Source organism: Orcinus orca, chromosome 1 (assembly GCF_937001465.1).
Source record: "Orcinus orca chromosome 1, mOrcOrc1.1, whole genome shotgun sequence".
NCBI lineage: Eukaryota > Metazoa > Chordata > Mammalia > Artiodactyla > Delphinidae > Orcinus > Orcinus orca.
The window spans coordinates 181,063,585-181,083,545 of NC_064559.1; the positions used below are offsets into that span (position 1 = coordinate 181,063,585).

Here is a 19,961-nt window from a genome sequence, read left to right on the forward strand (position 1 = left end):
TACATTAAGTCTCTAATCCATTTTGAGTTTATTTTTGTGTATGGTGTTAGGGAGTGTTCTAATTTCATTCTTTTACATGTAGTTGTCCAGTTTTCCCAGCACCACTTATTGAACAGATTGTCTTTTCTCCATTGTATATCCTTGCCTCCTTTGTCATAGGTTAGTTGACCATAGGTGCGTGGGTTTATCTACACTTTCTATCCTGTTCCACTGATCTATATTTGTTTTTGTGCCAGTACCATATTATCTTGATTACTGTAGCTTTGTAGTACAGTCTGAAGTCAGGAAGTCTGATTCCTCCAGCTCCATTTTTTTCCCTCAAGACTGTTTCCGCTATTTGGGGTCTTTTGTGTCTCCATACAAATTGTAAGATTTTTTTGGTCTAGTTCTGTAAAAAATGCCATTGGTAATTTGATAGAAATTGCATTGAATCTGTAGACTGCTTTGGGTAGTATGGTCATTTTCACAATATTGATTCTTCCAATCCAAGAACATGGTATATCTCTCCATCTGTTGGTATCATCTTTAATTTCTTTCATCAGTGTCTTATAGTTTTCTGCATACAGGTCTTTTGTCTCCCTAGGTAGGTTTATTCTTAGGTATTTTATGCTTTTTGTTGCAATGGTAAGTGGGAGTGTTTCCTTAATTTCTCTTTCAGATTTTTCATCATTAGTGTATAGGAATGCAAGAGATTTCTGTGCATTAATTTTGTATCCTGCTACTTTACCAAATTCACTGATTAGCTCTAGTAGTTTTCTGGTGGCATCTTTAGGATTCTCTATGTATAGTATCATGTCATCTGCAAACAGTGACAGTTTTACTTCTTCTTTTCCAATTTGGATTCCGTTTATTTCTTTTTCTTCTCTGATTGCTGTGGCGAGGACTTCCAAAACTATGTTTAATAATAGTGGTGAGAGTAGACATCCTTGTCTTGTTCCTGAACTTAGAGGAAATGCTTTCTGTTTTTCACCATTGAGAATGATGTTTGCTGTGGGTTTGTCATATATGGCCTTTATTATGTTGAGGTAGGTTCCCTCTATGTCCACTTTCTGGAGAGTTTTTATCATAAATGGGTGTTGAATATTGTTAAAAGCTTTTTCTGTATCTATTGAGATGATCATATGGTTCTTCTTCTTCAATTTGTTAATATGGTGTATCACATTGATTGATTTGCATATATTGAAGAATCCTTGCATCCCTGGGATAAATCCCACTTAATCATGGTGTATGATCCTTTTAATGTGTTGTTGGATTCTGTTTGCTAGTATTTTGTTGAGGAGTTTTGCATCTATATTCATCAGTGATATTGGTCTGTAATTTTCTTTTTTTTGTAGTATCTTTGTCTGGTTTTGGATCAGGGTGATGGTGGACTCATAGAATGAGTTTGGGAGTGTTCCTTCCTCTGCAATTTTTTGGAAGAGTTTGAGGAGGATGGGTGTTAGCTTTTCTCTAAATGTTTCATAGAATTCACCTGTGAAGCCTCTGGTCCTGGACTTTTGGTTGTTGGAAGATTTTTAATCACAGTTTCAATTTTACTTGTGATTGGTCTGTTCATATTTTCTATTTCTTCCTGGTTCAGTCTTCGAAGGCTATACCTTTCTAAGAATTTGTCCATTTCTTTCAGGGTGTCCACTATATTGGCATAGAGTTGCTTGTAGTAGTCTCTTAGGATGCTTTGTATTTCTGCGGTGTCTGTTGTAACTTCTCCTTTTTCATTTCTAATTTTATTGATTTGAGCCCTCTCCCTCTTTTTCTTGATGAGTCTGGCTAATGGTTTATCAATTTTGTTTATCTTCTCAACCAGATTTTAGTTTTATTGGTCTTTGCAATTGTTTTCTTTGTTTCTATTTCATTTATTTCTGCTCTGATCTTTATGATTTCTTTCCTTCTACTAACTTTGGATTTTTTTTGTTCTTTCTCTAGTTCCTTTAGGTGTAAAGTTAGATTATTTGAGATGTTTGCTGTTTCTTAAGGTAGGCTTGTAATGCTATAAACTTCCCTCTTAGAACTGCTTTTGCTGCATCCCATAGGTTTTGGATCATCGTGTTTTCATTGTCATTTGTCTCTAGGTATTTTTTGATTTCCTCTTTGATTTCTTCCGTGACCTTTTGGTTCTTTAGTAACGTATTGTTTAACCTCCATGTGTTTGTGTTTTTCACGTTTTTTTCCCCTGTAATTGATTTCTAGTCTCATAGTGTTGTGGTCAGAAAAGATGGTTGATATGATTTCAAGTCTCTTAAATCTACTGAGGCTTCATTTGTGACCCAAGATGTGACCTACCCTGGTGAATGTTCTGTGTGCACTTGAGAAGAAAGTGTAAGCTGCTGTTTTTGGATGGAATGTCCTATAAATATCAATTAAATCTATATGGTGTATTGTGTCATTTAAAGCTTGTGTTTCCTTATTAATTTTCTGTTTGAATGATTTGTCCATTGGTGTAAGTGAGGTGTTAAAAGGCCCCCACTATTATTTTGTTACTGTTGATTTCCTCTTTTATAGCTGTTAGCAGTTGCCTTATGTATTGAGGTGCTCCTATGCTGGGAGCATATATATTTATAATTGTTATATCTTCTTCTTCGATTGATCCCTTGATCATTATGCAGTGTCCTTCCTTGTCTCTTGTAACATTCTTTATTTTAAAGTCTATTTTACCTGCTTGAGTATTGCTACTCAAGCTTTCTTTTGATTTCCATTTGCATGGAATATCTTTTTCCATCCCCTCACTTTCAGTCTGTATGTGTCCCTAGGTCTGAAGTGAGTCTCTTGTAGACAGCATAAATATAGGTCTTGTTTTTGTATCCATTCAACGAGCCTGTGTCTTTTGGTTGGAGCATTTAATCCATTCACATAAAGGTAATTATCGATATGTATGTTCCTAGTACCACTTTCTTAATTGTTAAGCATTTGTTTTTGTAGGTCCTTTTCTTCTCTTGCATTTCCCACTTAGAGAAGTTCCTTTAGCCTTTGTTGTAGAGCTGGTTTGGTGGTGCTGAATTCTCTTACTTTTGCTTGTCTGTAAAGCTTCTGATTTCTCCATAGAATGTGAATGAGATCCTTGCCGGGTAAAGTAATCTTGGTTGTAGGTTCTTCCCTTTCATCACTTTAAATATGTCATGCCACTCCCTTCTGGCTTGTAGAGTTTCTGCTGAGAAATCAGCTGTTAACCTTATGGGTGTTCCCTTGCATGTCATTTTTCCCTTGCTGCTTTCAATAAGTTTTCTTTGACTTTAATTTTTGCCAATTTGGTTACTATGTATCTCGGAGTGTTTCTCCTTGCGTTTATCCTGTATGGGACTCTCTGCGCTTCCTGGACATGGGTGGCTATTTCCCTTCCCATGTTAGGGAAGTTTTCGACTATAATCTCTTCAAATATTTTCTCTGGTCCTTTCTCTCTCTTTTCTCCTTCTGGGAACCCTATAATGCGAATGTTGTTGCGTTTAATGTTGTCCCAGAGGTCTCTTAGGCTGTCTTCATTTCTTTTCATTCTTTTTTCTTTATTCTGTTCCACAGCAGTGAATTCCACCATTCTGTCTTCCAGGTCACTTTTCCATTCTTCTGCCTCAGTTATTCTGCTATTGATTCCTTCTAGTGTAGTTTTCATTTCAGTTATTGTATTGTTCATCTCTGTTTGTTTGTTCTTTAATTCTTCTAGGTCTTTGTTACACATTTTTTGCATCTTCTTGATCTTTACCTCCATTCTTTTTCCGAGGTCCTGGATCATCTTCACTATCATTATTCTGAATTCTTTTTCTGGAAGGTTGCCTATCTCCACTTCATTTAGTTGTTTTTCTGTGGTTTTATCTTGTTCCTTTATCTGGTACATAGCCTTCTGCCTCTTCATCTTGTCTATCTTTCTGTGAATGTGGTTTTTGTTCCACAGGCTGCAGGACTGTACTACTTCTTGCTTCTGCTGTCTGCCCTCTGGTGGATAAGGCTATCTAAGAGGCTTGTGCAAGTTTCCTGATGGGAGGGACTGGTGGTGGGTAGAGCTGGGTGTTGCTCTGGTGGGCAGAGCTCAGTAAAACTTTAATCCACTTGTCTGCTGATGGGTGGGGCTGGGTTCCCTCCCTGTTGGTTGTTTGGCCTGAGGTGACCCAACACTGGAGCCTACTGGGGCTCTTTGGTGGGGCTAATGACAGACTCTGGGAGGGCTCACGCCAAGGAGTACCTCCCAGAACTTCTGCTGCTGGTGAGACACAGCCACCCCCCTCCTCTTCAGGAGACCCTCCAACACTAGCAGGTACGTCTGGTTCAGTCTCCTATGGGGTCACTGCTCCTTCCCCTGGGTCCCAATGCACACACTACTTTGTGTGTGCCCTCCAAGAATGGAGTCTCTGTTTCTCCCAGTCCTGTCTAATTCCTGTAATCAAATCCCACTAGCTGTCAAGGTCTGATGCTCCAGGAATTCCTCCCCCCTGTTGCCGGACCCCCAGGTTGGGAAGCCTGACGTGGGGCTCAGAACCTTCACTCCAGTGGGTGGATTTCTGTGGTATAAGTGTTCTCCGGTTTGTGAGTCACCCACCCAGCAGTTATGGGATTTGCTTTTATTGTGATTGCGCCCCTCCTACTGTCTCATTGTGGCTTCTCCTTTGTCTTTGGATATGGGGTATCTTTTTTGGTGAGTTCCAGTGTCTTCCTGTCGATGACTGTTCAGCAGTTAGTTGTGATTCCGGTGCTCTCACAAGAGGGAGTGAGAGCACGTCCTTCTACTATGCCATCTTGAACCAATCTCCAATCTCTGATACTTTTTAATTCCCAAAATAGTTTCTTCAAGATAGATATTATTATTCCATGAGAATTTAGTCAACTGTTGATCCTTTAGAAAGCAGTCTTGGAAAATCTGAGCTTTCTTAATGTTTCACATATTTAAAAATAAAACTTTACAAAGAAAAATAAAATCCTGGAGTTGAATACAAATAGAAACAAAGAAAGCTAATTATATAAGAAATTACAGGGGAAAAAAAATTCAGGTAACTTTGAACATAGTATACAGTAGGTCAGAGTCTCAGGACAAAAAGAAATCTAAAGAAATCTTGAATTTTACTTAGTAGGTCTGTTATTGGTAGAAATAATAGTGTAATTCCAAAGTGATCTTATTTTATTGTAGGATATAGCAAATAATATATTAAGTTGTTGGAAACGAGGGTTCTCCCTGTGGGCAGAGGAAGACACAAATAGGGAATGGAGGAAGAATCCTATGGTGTTGAGTTCGAGCTGGATTATCAGTATGAATACATGATATAAAAAACTTTCAAGATTTCCTAATCCTATCCACTTAAGGGACCTAGAAGCAATGACACCCTAACGGCTCATCTACTTATCTGGATTTTGATATCTAATTACACTTCCCCAGTAAAAATAAGGCTCCTTGGAGAAACAGGTGATTTCAGGTATGGGACAGGGAAACTACAAGGTGACCATGACACATCTTATTGTGCCAGAAAGTAAGAGAGTACTCATATACTGGTAGGGACATGTCAAAAAGACCAGGAGACAGCTTAAAGTGGTACTCACTGACCAAATTTGAAAACGTTTGAGCATAAAAAAGAACAATGATGGTAATGAAAATAGAAGTCCATAGTGATACTCTTTTATATATTTATAAAGAGAGAAAAAACAGCAATTGGTGGATCCAGGTGAAAAGTATGCTGATGTTTATTGTGCTGTTCCTTTTACTTTTAAGTTTAAAAATTTTCAAAACAAAAAGCAAAAAGTTAGGAGAGCAAACCAAACAAAACAATGAGATTGCAGTACAATATGGAAAACGTTAGATAGTTGGATAAACCCAAGGCAGCAATGTGAGAATACAGCAATGTTGAGGTACTACAGGTGGGAACGTGGGCAGGTGCAGCCATTCTGGAGCTCAAGTTAGCTACTACTTGGTCAAATTAAGTACAGGCAGGTACTAAGACCCAGCAATTCTGTTCCTGGATATACATCTATATCTACAGGAGGTAATAACTCTTCACCAAAGATTTTCAGCTCTGCACCTACTAGATATATGGTAGGATTACATTTCTCCACCCCCTTGAAAGTCAGCTATGGTCATGTGAAACTTGCTTTGACTAATAAAATGTAAATGGATATGATATGTCCTCTTCCCCTTGCAGTAGTAATCGTGAAAACATATGTCAGGATGAAGTTTCCATCAACTTGAAAGACTGAGTGACCTTGATGAGCTAAGTATTCCTGCTGATGTGGGTTGAACATGTAATACGAGTGAAAAATAAATCTAGTCTGTGTTTTTAAAAAATGAACAAACAATATCTAGCTTACAGGATGGCTGTGAGAATTCTTTAAGACAATGCAGGTAAAGTTTCCAGTACATTGACTGACATATTATGTGTTCAGTAAATATGTTTTTTTCCTTGCCTTTCTTTCCCCTTTATTCTGCCCATCTGGCAGATATATCCTTACCTGGATCTGTTGGAAGAAATGTGCAATATCTTGATCTGGCTGATTCCCAGAGGCCAGCAACCGACTTTTGTTTTCCATGAATCGCTGCAGCTTATCAGAGAGATGCTCAAACATCTCTGCCTGGGGCAGAAGCTTCTTTAGGGAGCTCTCCTTTTCTTGCTGCTGTAGCCGGAGCTGTTCAAAGCGCTGGCTCACCTCGGCCAGTTTGCCCTGCAGCACTGCGGCCGAGTTGCTGTCTGCCGTCTCCGTGAATCGGGTCACCATCTCACGTGTGGCCTCCAAGCTGCTCTTCTGCCGAGCAATGTCCTGCTTCAATTTCTGTCATCAAGAACACGTCTGTCAGCTCCTGGCTCACTTATTCCAGGATATCTGAGCCACAAACTAATAAGCTTCTAGTAACTACATGCTCACCTCCTCAAGGAGGGTTGGAGGATTGCAACTGAAACTTCAGAATACCATCAATACCCTCAGTTCTCCACCCCATGTGACCAGTGACTTTGCCATCACCACTTTTCCTCAAGCTTACCAATGGTTTGGAAATTGGGTAGACAAACCTTTACATGGATTAGTCGACATTTCTGAGTCTTATTAGAAGATTCATGGAAATGAATTCTTTTCCTGATACTTTTTCAAAATGATATCATTATGGAACATGGCAAATATACCCACTATGCTAACTCTTGGGGCACAGGTCTCACCATGTTAGTGGCCAGGGCTTCCTGTATGACTCCTGATGACAGCGGTGCCACCTTCTCCTCTTCCAGGTTATTTTCAACTTCACCGATGGACTGTAACAAGCTGTCCAGGCTTTCCTGGACGCTCTGAGACTGGGCAATGGCTTTCTGCAGCAGAGCAGAGCGCTCTGCCAAGCTACTGGAGAGGCTCTGGAAATGGCTGAGTATGGAATCTGGAAATTCAAGGCCATGAGAAGAGAGAGTGGGGACAATTTTTGTGTTGCACTTTAAAAAGAAAACATTTAAATTGTACATGTTAGTTATAATAACAACAGAAATCAAGACAAACAGAAAGAAAAATAAGCCTAAATACATCGCTATTTGAACCAAATTCAAGAAGCATTATATATTTAGCACCTACTAAGTGCCAGGAATTGTGCTTGATGCTGAGGACTAAAGATTATTATGATAAAGTCCCTGCCTTCTACAAACCTTAAAACTCTAAAAGAGAGCATAGGTAGTGGAAGGCACATCAACTAACCACAATAATAAAATCATAAGTGCTAGATTGGTACTAGGAGTACTGTACTAGAGAAACCCGAAGGAAGAATGATTAGTTCTTATCTTTTACTTCTTCTTGGGGGTCGGGGCGGGGGTGGTGTCAGGACTTTACAAAGGAAGTAACTTCCCGGTTACATCTTGAAGCATGAGCAAGATTTCATCATGCATGGTAAGGACTCAATAAATGTTAGCAGCTAAGCAATAGGAAAAACTTCAGGGGTAAAGTAATGAGGAAATGACTTGGGAAAGGAAAGAAGTCGGGTGTGGCTAGAAGGCAAGTGCCTGGGGAAAAGAGGTTGAAGTCAGACCGTGAAGGCCTCGTATGGTGTAAGAATAAAGTTCATTAGAGGGTGAGCTATTCGTGTTTATATCCACAGCCCCTAGCTAGCACCACAGATACTTGTACAACACAATGGGATATGTTACAGAACAGAGGCACATACTAGGAATTAGGGGAACACTCTGGCTATTGCTGCTTCATACCTGTAGTTTCTTGAACATGCTTGTGGTCTGGGGCTGGCTCCCCTTCAATTTCCATGAAGTCATGAGCTACCTTTTGGAGCTTTTCTACAGGTACTTGATGCTCAGCCAGTTCCTCCTGCAACTGCTGCTTGTCCATGAAAAAGGACAAAAGAAAACCATCACAGTGCATAATCAAAGCTGGTTCTAGGGACTGAGAGCTACTGAGCAGCTTTATAGAATAGATTCTGTTTATCCATAGCCACAGACATCAGAATAAAGTTTTTAGGAATCATTTGTTGTCCATGGCATCCCAACCACCGCCTTTAACCTATGCAAGCATTTGCTTCGCTTTGAAGCTACTCTAAGCCATGCAGCACAACAGCTTGTGTATTGGCTCACCTTTGTGGTCACAAGCTGCTGTTGCAGGACCCCAGGGTCAGAGGCAACAGTTTCTGAGAGGAGCTTCTCCACGTTGGCCTCACAAGCTTTCATCCAGGCCTGCAGGCTTTCGGCACTGCTCTGGAACTTCTGATACTGGCCTAGCAGCAAGTTCAGGTGAGCGCCCAGTCGTGTACACTGCGCCATAAGGAAAAAAAAAAGAAGAAGAAGAAGGGAAAGCAGACTTAAGTGGGTCAGGCCAAAGGCAGCAGCTTCCCAGGCACAGTCCAAAGAGCTCTGGCTATGTTACAGGGAACTGACTGTAACTACAGTTAAGGTTAGTGTGGGCCCCCACAGATAGATGGTAGCAACACTTTTCTGTAAGTGGGGTCCTGACTGTTTGAGCCATACTATCCACCTCCACTTTATTACACACCTGGGAAGGTTCAGTTGTATGACAAGCCACCAAAGAAATATACATCAGGTTGCAGGCAGAGGTGGGGACTGAGAGGTACAAAACGTGTTCCTTTTGGGGGTGAAAGATGTTGGCAAAAAGCACAAAACAGGTAAGAAGAACTGACTGGATTCTATATCTTGGGAGCTAAAGGGAGTTCTTTGATAGGGAGGAAGATAAGGATTTACCCTAGATGTTCTGTCCAGGAATAAAGACTGTGTATTTGGTTTAAGTCTCCCTGTGCTCTGTCTCTTGGGAGGCCATGGCTGCTGGTCAGGACACAGGGAGGTGAGCACGTCCACCTTCACCACTGCAGTGAGACATACCCCTGGATATTGCTCAGATCAGGCATGAGTCCCTGGGCCTCTATATTTTGCAATTTTTCAGAACTCATAAACACTCATTCTACCCATGGTCAATCTACAAATCAGCTTGTTCACTGTGTCTGAGGTTCTTATTGTAAGCCCCAGAAACTACCCACAGTTGTGTGAGGGCTGCCATGACTGTTTCACCAGGGGCTGCCAGGAACCTCTCCTCTACCTTTGAATGGAGAGCACTGTATCTTTCTGTTGCATCCTTCAGCTTGTCCTTCACTAAGGTTCCAGTTGCTGATGGTTCTTTGCCTTCCTCAAGGCTGTTTTCTGTGTCCAAGACTTTCTGTCCTGAGATAGTCACAAATCTCAAGTCTCCTTTGTGGGAAATTACATCCTCCGAGAAACTCCCCTGTCGCTTGAGTAGGGCGGGAAGGGCCTCGGGGCTGCTGTCTCGCTTGTGCATATTCTCCAGCTCTTTCTCAGACCGTTCCAGCCAGTTTTCAAACTCTCGATGATCCTGCAGAAACTTCTGCAGCTCATCCCGTAGTGTCTGCACCTGCTTCAGTTCTGCCTCTGACTGGGCCAGGGAAGTCACATACTGCTCCTTTAGTTCTCCGAGCTTTTCTTGCAGCATCTGCCGCTCCTCGGGTGTGAGATTGTGGCCATGCTGGTCCAGGAAGGCCTGAGCAGACTGGGTGGCCAGGATGAAATTTTGCTGCTGAGACAGCAATTCTTGGTGACGAGCCTGGCAAAAATCCCCCCAAACAAAGGACAATCAGTAGGGAAACCACAATAACTTGTTTATGTCTATGGCTAGAAGTAGGGAGAGATCGCAATAGGCCACTTTTCCAGCTGCTCAGAAATCATTAATATCTCTCACTCTCTATGCATTATGCTATCTACTAATCCCAGATGAACTGACTCATCTAGGATCTGACAGTTTTCATGTATTATCTCATAATACTAGTGCCACCATCTGTAGTGTAGGCCGACCATATAATTCCCATATCAAGGATGGGATAAGTTAATACCAAAAAGGTGTTGTATGTCTTGACTAAGGTCATGCAGATAGTTAAGGGACAAATTGTGACTTGAACCTGACTCTCTTCATCACTAAACTACCCCAGATCTAAGAGAAGGTACAAATGGCCCACTAAAACTACCCACACTGATGGAAGGAGACAGTAAGCTGCATAAGTCATACATATGACGGCATAAAAACTGCAAATGCTAAGCTGTGAAATATGTCATTCACATATCCTTGATGACTGTCCCTACTAGAAAAAATGTTGGAAAATTAATTCTTTAAATAAACAATTTGTATATTAGTGAGAATAGACTGTATTTCTGGATAGTACAGGTAATCTGTACGTTTTATTTGTATGTGTTATGTCTATGTACAGACATGTAGACCTTCTTTCTGTTTCAGTGGAACGTAAGTTCTTTTAGGACAGTTGTGGTTGCTTGGTTTTGTTCCTAAAATGTTCTTCCTGAGTCTAACAGAAGTCGCTGGGAGCTCAGTAAGTGTTCTTAACTATCCATACTGTTTATGCAACTCCCTAGAGAAGGACAATAGCAACCTGATAGCTTCAGCTTCTGACGTCATCTCAGGGAAGCTGGGGTGACAAATATATCCTGCTCAAAGAGACAGTAAGGGACAGTACTACAGCTTGTCTGTATACTGCCCAGATGTCCCCACTCTCATCCACCCACAGGTAAGACAGTGTCCTTCCTAGATGGAGCTGCCAGCAAGCAGTATCAGGAAGCCCCTGTGACAGCAGGACCATTTCTGCTCTGTGCCAAGACTGCCGTGGCTTTAGGGTACACACTACGATGGATCTTCCAAGCACAGAAGCAGCATGCAAGAGGCAGAAATCCTATGAATACAAAATAAGGCAATGGCCCACACAGGCTGTTCAACAGAAGCATGTCAGCTAAACCAGTTTTGTACGCTATAAAGGGATCACTAACGTATGTGATCCGTGTGTCTTCTAAGTTCCCTGAATAGTCTTTCAATCATGTAATACAATATACCTGCATATGTCAGTTAATGTCTTGGAGATGGTGGATCTGGCTGGTTCACTGGTTTATCTCCAATACCTGTCATGCATCAGGCCCTCAATATTTGCTGAATAAATAGATGAGTAAGAAATAGTTTCCTAAGGGCAGCAGGGAACTATTAAAAGGGTTAAGCAGGGACATAGCATCTTAAAAAGATCACTTAATAGTGTGGGAATGGATTGGAGGGTAAAAGCCAAGAGTCAAGGAGACCAGAAGTTACTATAACACAAGTGAGAGCTGATAGCAGTCTGAACTGCAATTAATATCTCGATGGAGATAAAAACGTGTGGATGATTTTAAAAGAGCTATAAGAAGCGTGGGGTTTGATGACTGATTCAATATGGGAGAGTGAGGGAAGGAAAGGAATCTAGGGTGATGTTTAGTCCAGGCAAGCAAGTGGGAATATAGGAAGGAGAACATGTTCAGTGGGGGAGGGGTATTTTAGAAAATAGGAGGTCTAGTTCTCAGGTTGAGGTGCTTGTGGTTCCAAGCTGCAAATAGGCAGATGGATTTATACACTGGTTTGAAGCTCAGGGCAGGCATCTGGGCTGCAGACAAATATATACATGGAAACCACTAGTACAAATGGGAAGTGAGGTGTCGTGGCTGGATGAGATTACCCAAGGAAAATATATTCTGAAAGACGAGAAGAGGCCTAGGCTACAACCTGGAAGCATATCAGTATTTCAAAAGCTGGCCAGAGGAAAGGGAGGAGGATTATCAGGGCAGATAGTGCTATGGAAACAAGGGAGAAACTATTTCAAGGGGAGTGGTCAAGACTGTCAAGTCCACTGAGAAATCAAAGAAGATATGAACTGAGAAGTGCTCACTGGACTTAGGGCAGGAGGTTATGGTGACTTGCCCAGGGCAGCAGAGATTCACCCAGCATTGTAAGAACAAGCTAACATGCTCACCTTCAACTTCTCACATTGCTTGTCCAGCGTCTCTGGGGCTTGGTTCACCCCCATGTGACCATCAGTGGTATCCAAGGCTCCTTTCTCCAGGTTACCTCCTGAGACCTGCTCCATCTGTCCACCCAATGATCCCACTGGGTGGGAAGTCAGCCAATCCAAGAGAGCATCGATCTTACTCCTGTTCTCTTCCAGTTTCTTTGCTGCTTTACTCTGAAAGCCACAGCGGGAGTCTAGTGAGAAGGCCTTAGATACTCAGCTATGAACCAAAGGTTAAGTAAAGGGGAAGACATTTAGGCTTAAAAAAAAAAAAAAAAAAAGCAGCAGCAGCTCTAAGGCTGGGTATAAACAGTCTTTGCATCCACAGAGAAAAATAAGCAGCTTCTAAATCTGTTGAAAAATAATTTAAAACAATCCCTAAATTTGATCTATATCTCACTGCTTTTAATAAAGGAGCAGGAGGGCGGCAAATCCCAGGATTTGAAAGGGCTTTGTTAAGAGATGATTTAGTCCTGGCACCTCCAAGCTTTATGGAATCCTTTCTAGGTACGCAGAAGTTATACACTGCCTTGGTAGGATAAAAAATAGCACAGTCACACTCAATTACCTTTCTGTTCTTCCTTAAGGAAAATGCAGACTACTACTCCCAGCATTTTCTCTGCCAAGTAGAGCACTGAATTCTGAAACTTGTCTCTCAAATTCTATTTTCTGACTCTTCAAGTACTTTAATAAAACAGGTTATGCCAAGTGATATATTCATGTATTTCAGAATTCACCTTCAGGTAACTTACTTCTCTTTCCACATTCTCTACCTCCCTCATTAGTGTACAAGTTCACAGCCAGAAAAAGAACTTTGATTCAATAAGCCAGTGCTGAGTGGGGTGCAGAAGACCATGCGACTTTATCTTCTTTTAGGTTTATCCCAGTGCCATGACTTCCCACTGAAACTATAGTGGCAGCTTGAGGACAGCTTGTGGCCCATTAAGACTGTCCAGGTATTTTCACTAGTACCCTTGGATCACCAGTCCAGATTCATGTTAGAAATATGCCATTTGCTTTTTCCCCCAAGGATGATGATGATGATGATGATGGCGATGATTTGGAATATGAACTTACTACCAACTATTCCTGACTTAAAGTCCTTCAGGATGTTTCTTATAAAAATAAGTATTGGCTCACAGATCTGCTTCGGAATTAACCCTTTTTTGTGATTCTATGCTCTCTGTAAAGCAGTTTCCCTTCATTACCTTTTATTTGTGTAGGTACCAAAATTTTCTTTTTTGAAAAATACCAAGCATCACAGCAGTCTGGTTACCTTTTCAGTCTCCTGCTGTAAGGCTGAGGTCACCACTTCCTCCAGCTCCTTCTGGGCCAGCTTCGTCCTTTCCTGGAGAGCCTCATACTGCTCCTTAGCCTGATGAAGTTTCTCCCGGAGAGCTGTCAACTCATGGGGGCTCAGCTTAGCTTGGTTCTCTTCCAGGAACCCTTCAGTGTCTTTGACAACACTGGCAAATGAGGTGGCATGATTCTGAATGTCACCCTGTAAATCCTTAACATATGAAAACAGGATGGCAGAGGCTTCAACTTTAGAACTTCTAAGACCTCTCAACAGCATGAAGACGAATGACTAGGATGACATTATCTGCAATTGACGTATGTCCCTGAGTATAATTTGCTTAAGGTTTATGCCTAAACCAATGGAGATAATAAAATTTTAAATGCTTCTAAATTAAGAAACTTTTTTAATATTTAATTTTCTAAGAAAAATTTAAATTTAAATTTCTAAGAAGATATTTAGTGAAGACAAAAAAAACAGACCGCCCATAAACATGATTTTTATTCTGCAATGAGTTATCCTCAAAGAGATCATTCTTCCATAAAGAAGAGTTGACAACAGGATTCTACCGGAGTTGAGGCCTGGTTGGTCCTTTATAACTCTCTTGGTTATCACTCCTTAATCCTCATGAGCCTATAAGGCCCAGAGTGATCTGGGTCCTACTCTCCAGACTCATCATTCACTAATCTTCCTTTTCTTCTTTGCAGTCCAATTGAACTAGCTTTCTTTCAGCTCTTGAATACATTGTGCTCGACCCCATTCCCACCTCCAGACTGATGTACAGGCCTCTGCCTGGCAATTTTCTTCTTCCTCCCACACCTTCATGCATCAACCCCTATGTACCCTCTGTTCCTCAGTTTAAGTGACACTTCTTTAAGGTAATCTTGATAACCAAGTCAAGACTGGGTCTCTCTGTTATATGTTCGCATGTAACTTTTCCTTTATAGATACAATACTGAATAAATTATATGTTCATTTTTGTGATTATTTGTGTAATGTCTGTCTTTTCCACCACACTGTAAGCTTCATGAGAGCAGGGACGTTTACCATTATGTTATTGGCACTAAGCACCGTGCCTGGCACATAGCAAGCCTTTATAAATACTTGAAGGAATGAAAAAAATGAGTTAACTCTTACTGACCTTCAAGTCACTTTGGTTCTTCTGCAAAGCAGAGAGATCCTGCTGGGTGGCTCTACCTTGATGGCCAGCCAATGCTCTTTCTGCCTGTCCTACCCAGTTGCAAAGATCCTCCAGTTTCTGGTGACAGGTATTTTGTTGTTTCTGCAGGGTCTAATTAAAATGCAAAGGGGCCAAGAGACAATTAATGATTCTCATTTTATAAATACAAGATAACTCCCTGAAATGTAAAACAGGAAGGTTATATCTCAAGGATGGAAAAGTTGGTGGGAGACTAGAGGAGGAAAAGGCACAGAAATCATATTCAGAAAGCTCCCCTCAATTGGATCGTCTGTTAATCTGGGGCTATGGTCGGGATTATAATCAGGGGTGATTTGGGGTGAGAACGCTCCCAGGTATTGGTCTGGAAGCTCCTTTGCCAGACTGCTGTTATTATCCTTGGAAATGGAGAACAGAGAGCCCAGATGCTTAAAATCCACAGATGATATTGGTGGTAGTAATAAATTAGTGGTTCTGATCAATTCTACTGGAACTGGATGATACACTACATGTTAAGTCATAATATGGAAAATTAGAAGGGCTAGGCAAGGAGTAAAAATCAAGAAACTGGATAATTTATAAGCTAATTGAGTTTCTTAGTAATTGAGCTGATTTTATATAAATCAAATGTCTCACAAATGCAGACACCCATTAAATGGAATGATTACGTGCCAGGCATGAAGGGCTTGGCTATTTTGAGAAGGGAACTGCCCCAGAATAGCAACGGGCTCAGTCCTTCAGGTGTCTATACCATTACCCAAGAGAAAAGCCAGCCCAAGGGGAGGAGGGAGTACGCTTCTGTGCCTGATCCTTTCTCCAGACCTCTCAGTCGCATGACACTGAAGCACCTGATTGAGCAATTGAGCATGATGTGTTCTCCTGACCATCCTTCTAGAACCGTTTTCCACCAGTTTCTACCTTCTGATGGTGTTTTAGTCACCTGCACTTACAAACAGGTGCCCAAATTGGCCCTCTCTCCCCCTCTTTAGGACAAATAGAAGGGCTCTGGAAGAGAACTCCTAAGAGTTCTTCAGCTGTAAAACAGGATCTTCATGGGTTAGGATGGGTGCAGACTGAATCTGAAAAAGCAAAGCAAACAAGTTAACACACAGACATACACATGCATTCAGGGCAAATATAGAGAGAAGCAGAGCATTTCTGACAATAACAAGGTTAATAAACATTGTGGAATTAATTACACACTTAGAGAGAATGTTCACATGCAACTGTATCACCTTCTACAGCTCAGGAGCCTATCCTGGATGTGGGCTGTGTCTTAAGGTGGCCCAGACCAATGCTATTTCGTTAATTATCCATAAGCTACACCAGGCTATATAAATTCCCAAGTGAGGACACTGCAAATTTCCAGATATGGAAGGTAACCTATTTCATTAGTATTTTACTTCAAATTCAATACAGTTGAAACAACTAAGCAGTAATAAGGGACATATAGACTTGACTTTAAGCCTTTAATATCCTTTAAGCCTGACTCAAAAGCTCAATTCTACTTTGCACAATATTTAATAAAAGAGACCCTGAGACAGTTTTGCTGATGACAAGGACAATTCTAGTATCATCTTGCTGAATTCCAACTTATTATTCAAACAGCAGAAATGGCATAAGCATCATTCTTGGTATTATAAGGTTATGATGTTACCATTAATGCAATTATGTTGAGTCCTGCAAGAAGAGGCTTGTGATAGAAGGTGGTGAGATGATTAGTTGTTTCTCCCCACCCCCCAAAATGTATCAAGAGTGTTTCTACACACCGTTTTCCAATAACTGAATAAGAACTGGGCACAACAGTGTAAAGAACGGTGCTAGAAAATAATAATTTCAAATGTGCTAAAAAATTAATATGATTCTGATAAAAATCTTTTTGTCAGCTGTTTGAAGGTGGTCAAGGAATCTTACTGTTAATCATTTGAAAAGCCCCAGAATAAAGCTGATTTCAGGACCATTCTTCTCAAGAGCTCAGAGTACCTAAATGTTCCTAACAGTCCTCAAAAGAATGCTGACGGAGAGAGTAGGAGAAATAAGGGCTAGGGATAAAATTTTCATTTGAAAGTCAGAGGCTGTGAGACACAGTGACAGTAGAGTCTCACTAAAAAGAAAACGCTTGCACATGCATACACACGTAAACACACGTATTCTCTCTCATACACACACACATAAAACCAAAAACACGGCAAGAAAAACGGCCAGAAGAGCTGCCTCCTGGACTAGAACCAAACTGGCCTGAACCAATCAAAACTGGTAAACGCAGGCTCCTGGAATCATGACAAACGGACTCTGGCCAGAAAACCCAAAGATAGAGGACATCCCAGAGACCAACTGAGCCCAGCTTCTGGTTCAGCCTGACCTTAAGCCGGGCTGCCTGCTCCATCTGTTGAAGACGGCCTTGCAAGGCATCCACCTGGGCTGTGGTCCGATCCACATGGTCCTGGAAGGACTTCTGCAGTTCATTCAGAAGCCTTAGCATCTGTCGGTTCTGCTGAGGAGGCAAGTCCTGGGCGTGCTCGGAGATAAAGAACTGAATATCAAAGGCAAGTGCATCCAGCTTAGATTTCCTCTCAGCCATGGGCTGTTTCAAATCCTAAGGTAAGTGGGGAAAGGAAGAAAAAGAAAAAAGAAAAGAAACTTCTTATTCTCTGTAGAAGCAGAAGCTGTTGGTTCTAATCAAAGAATCAACATGATCAAACAGAGGTTAATTTCTTGCATTTTTTATAACTGACACTGATAATTTCTAGGGCCAAACCGAAGTCTCTCTCACTTCTGGCCTCTCCAAACCCCTCACATATTACAGTTAGGTTTCCTTTGCTAGCCCTTGATTTCTAAATGCACTAAGCTTTCAATTATTTATAGTAACAGAATTACAGTACAGCTAATCCCAGGTGTCTGTGAAAAAATGTATTTTTTTAAGTTTTGGAAAGTATAACATGAATTTTTGGTCTGAGATATATCTGTCTAATTGTATTTTCTTAGATTCAAATACCTATTTGTATTTGTCTAGCCCTGAGTACCTGGTAGGCCAGAAGTGAGAAAATATTCAATTTATTTTTGGTTCACTGAAATTTGACTTTTAGAGTAAATAATGTTGCTTATACATTTTAAAACTGTAAAGGATTACAGTCAGACTTTCTTATATAATAGTTATATTGCTTCTTTAAAGCAGTAGAAAACCGCCTAAACACTAGACTTTATCTGTTTTCAGACAATTAAAAAGCATGCAATTTTCCCACAAACATTTAGTGATCATCAACTATGTTATACTGGATGCAATAAAAAACATAAAAACAAGTAAGATATCTACACATCTATCACTTTGAAATTGAGCGTAGTCAGCAATCTTGAAGAGCAGGCTGGGAGGAGGGCTTCTAGATATTTATCACAAGACTATACTTCCTTCATGTGTGAACACATGGATTTGGGAAACTGTCACTAAGGAAAATGAGGCTTAGGCTGTGGCTCTCTTTCTATAACAGAATTTGTATAACTAGGCAAGGATCCCAATGCATGAGATGCTCTGTTTTCATATCTCATACTGTATCTTAGAAATTGTTCTCACCCTTGCTTCTTTTAGTACTCTGCCCGTGAACAGATAAAGTCTGCTACTCATTCCTCCAATGGTATATTTGGATAAAAGGCTATGAAAGAAGAAGGCAGGCCAACTCTTGCAAGATAAAGAGGGACGAGCTTGCATACAAGGAAGCCTGACCACAGACAACATTTAGGTCTGTATCTCCTAAGACTGGGGAAAATGAAGGGGATGGAATAGGAGGGAACATCTCTAGTTCTGCTCTGACTTTAGAAAGAGTTTTAGGAGAGGAAGATCTATAGCAGAGCATGGATAAACCAACGTGAGTATCACCTGATATTACTTTAAGTATAACCAAAAGAAACAACAATGTTGGAAGTGGGGATGGGGGGGAGAATCCTCGGCTCATATGTATCTCAGAATCTTTAACTTTCTCTCACTGACTTATAAAAAGAATCACATAACTTGGGAGTTTGACAAAAAGAAAACCATCTCTCGAGATCAGAGGTCGGCAATCTGCAGTCCCCGAGCCAAACCTGCCTGCCACCTGTTTTTATAAATAAAGGTTTTTTTTTTATAAAATAAGTTCATATTTTCCAACTTCACTTTTTTTTTAAATTTATTTTTGGCTGTGTTGGGTCTTCGTTTCTGTGCGAGGGCTTTCTCTAGTTGCGGTGAGCGGGGGCCACTCTTCATCGCGGTGCGCGGGCCTCTCACTATCGCGGCCTCTCTTGTTGTGGAGCACAGGCTCCAGACGCGCAGGCTCAGTAGTTGTGGCTCACGGGCCCAGATGCTCCGCGGCATGTGGGATCTTCCCAGACCAGGGCTCCAACCCATGTCCCCTGCATTGGCAGGCAGATTCTCAACCACTGCGCTACCAGGGAAGCCCGTAAATAAAGTTTTATTGTAACATGTCCACAACCATTTGTTTATGTACTGTCTATGGCTGCTTTCATGTTTCAACAGTAGAGCTGAATGGCTGCCACAGAAACAGGTCACCTGCAAGGCCTAAAATATTTACTATCTAACCCTGTATAGAAAAAGTTTGCAAACCCATGCTCTAGATCACTGATCAAAGCTGGCGTGTGAGAGGAAAACATAGGCAGAACACTCTATGACATAAATCACAGCAAGATCCTTTTTGACCCACCTTCCTAGAGAAATGGAAATAAAAACAAAAATAAACACATGGGACCTAATGAAACTTAAAAGCTTTTGCACAGCAAAAGAAACCACAAACAAGATGAAAAGACAACCCTCAGAATGGGAGAAAATATTTGCAAACGAAGCAACTGACAAAGGATTAATCTCCAAAATATACAGCTCCTGCAGCTCAATATCAAAAAACAACCAACCCAATCCAAAAATGGGCAGAAGACCTAAATAGACATTTCTCCAAAGAAGATATACAGATAGCCAACAAACACATGAAAGGATACTCACATCACTAATCATTAGAGAAATGGAAATCAAAACTACAATGAGGTATCACCTCACACCGGTCAGAATGGCCATCATCAAAAATTCTACAAACAATAAACGCTGGAGAAGGTATGGAGAAAAGTGAACCCTCTTGCACTGTTGGTGGGAATGTAAATTGATACAGCCACTATGTAGAACAGTATGGAGGTTCTTAAAAAACTAAAAATAGAACTACCATATGACCCAGCAATCCCAC

At 41.0% G+C, this 19,961-nt stretch overlaps 1 protein-coding gene across 9 annotated transcripts in view; it reads right to left on the reverse strand.

The window, feature by feature from the left end:
* Window positions 1–19,961, reverse strand: part of MACF1 (microtubule actin crosslinking factor 1) — a 327,256-nt gene that overhangs the window by 101,957 nt on the left and 205,338 nt on the right. For 5 of the 9 annotated variants that reach the window (XM_049695358.1, XM_049695322.1, XM_049695320.1 and 2 more), the window contains exons 40-48: window positions 17,108–17,341; window positions 14,710–14,859; window positions 13,548–13,781; window positions 12,236–12,445; window positions 9,487–10,005; window positions 8,514–8,690; window positions 8,136–8,259; window positions 7,116–7,324; window positions 6,418–6,735 (exon numbers count right to left, since the gene is read on the reverse strand). In XM_049695358.1, the coding sequence (XP_049551315.1) occupies window positions 6,418–6,735; window positions 7,116–7,324; window positions 8,136–8,259; window positions 8,514–8,690; window positions 9,487–10,005; window positions 12,236–12,445; window positions 13,548–13,781; window positions 14,710–14,859; window positions 17,108–17,341 (2,175 nt within the window). The remainder of the gene's footprint in view (window positions 1–6,417; window positions 6,736–7,115; window positions 7,325–8,135; window positions 8,260–8,513; window positions 8,691–9,486; window positions 10,006–12,235; window positions 12,446–13,547; window positions 13,782–14,709; window positions 14,860–17,107; window positions 17,342–19,961) is intronic. The other 4 variants (XM_049695337.1, XM_049695359.1, XM_049695342.1 and 1 more) reach the window with 1 other exon arrangement.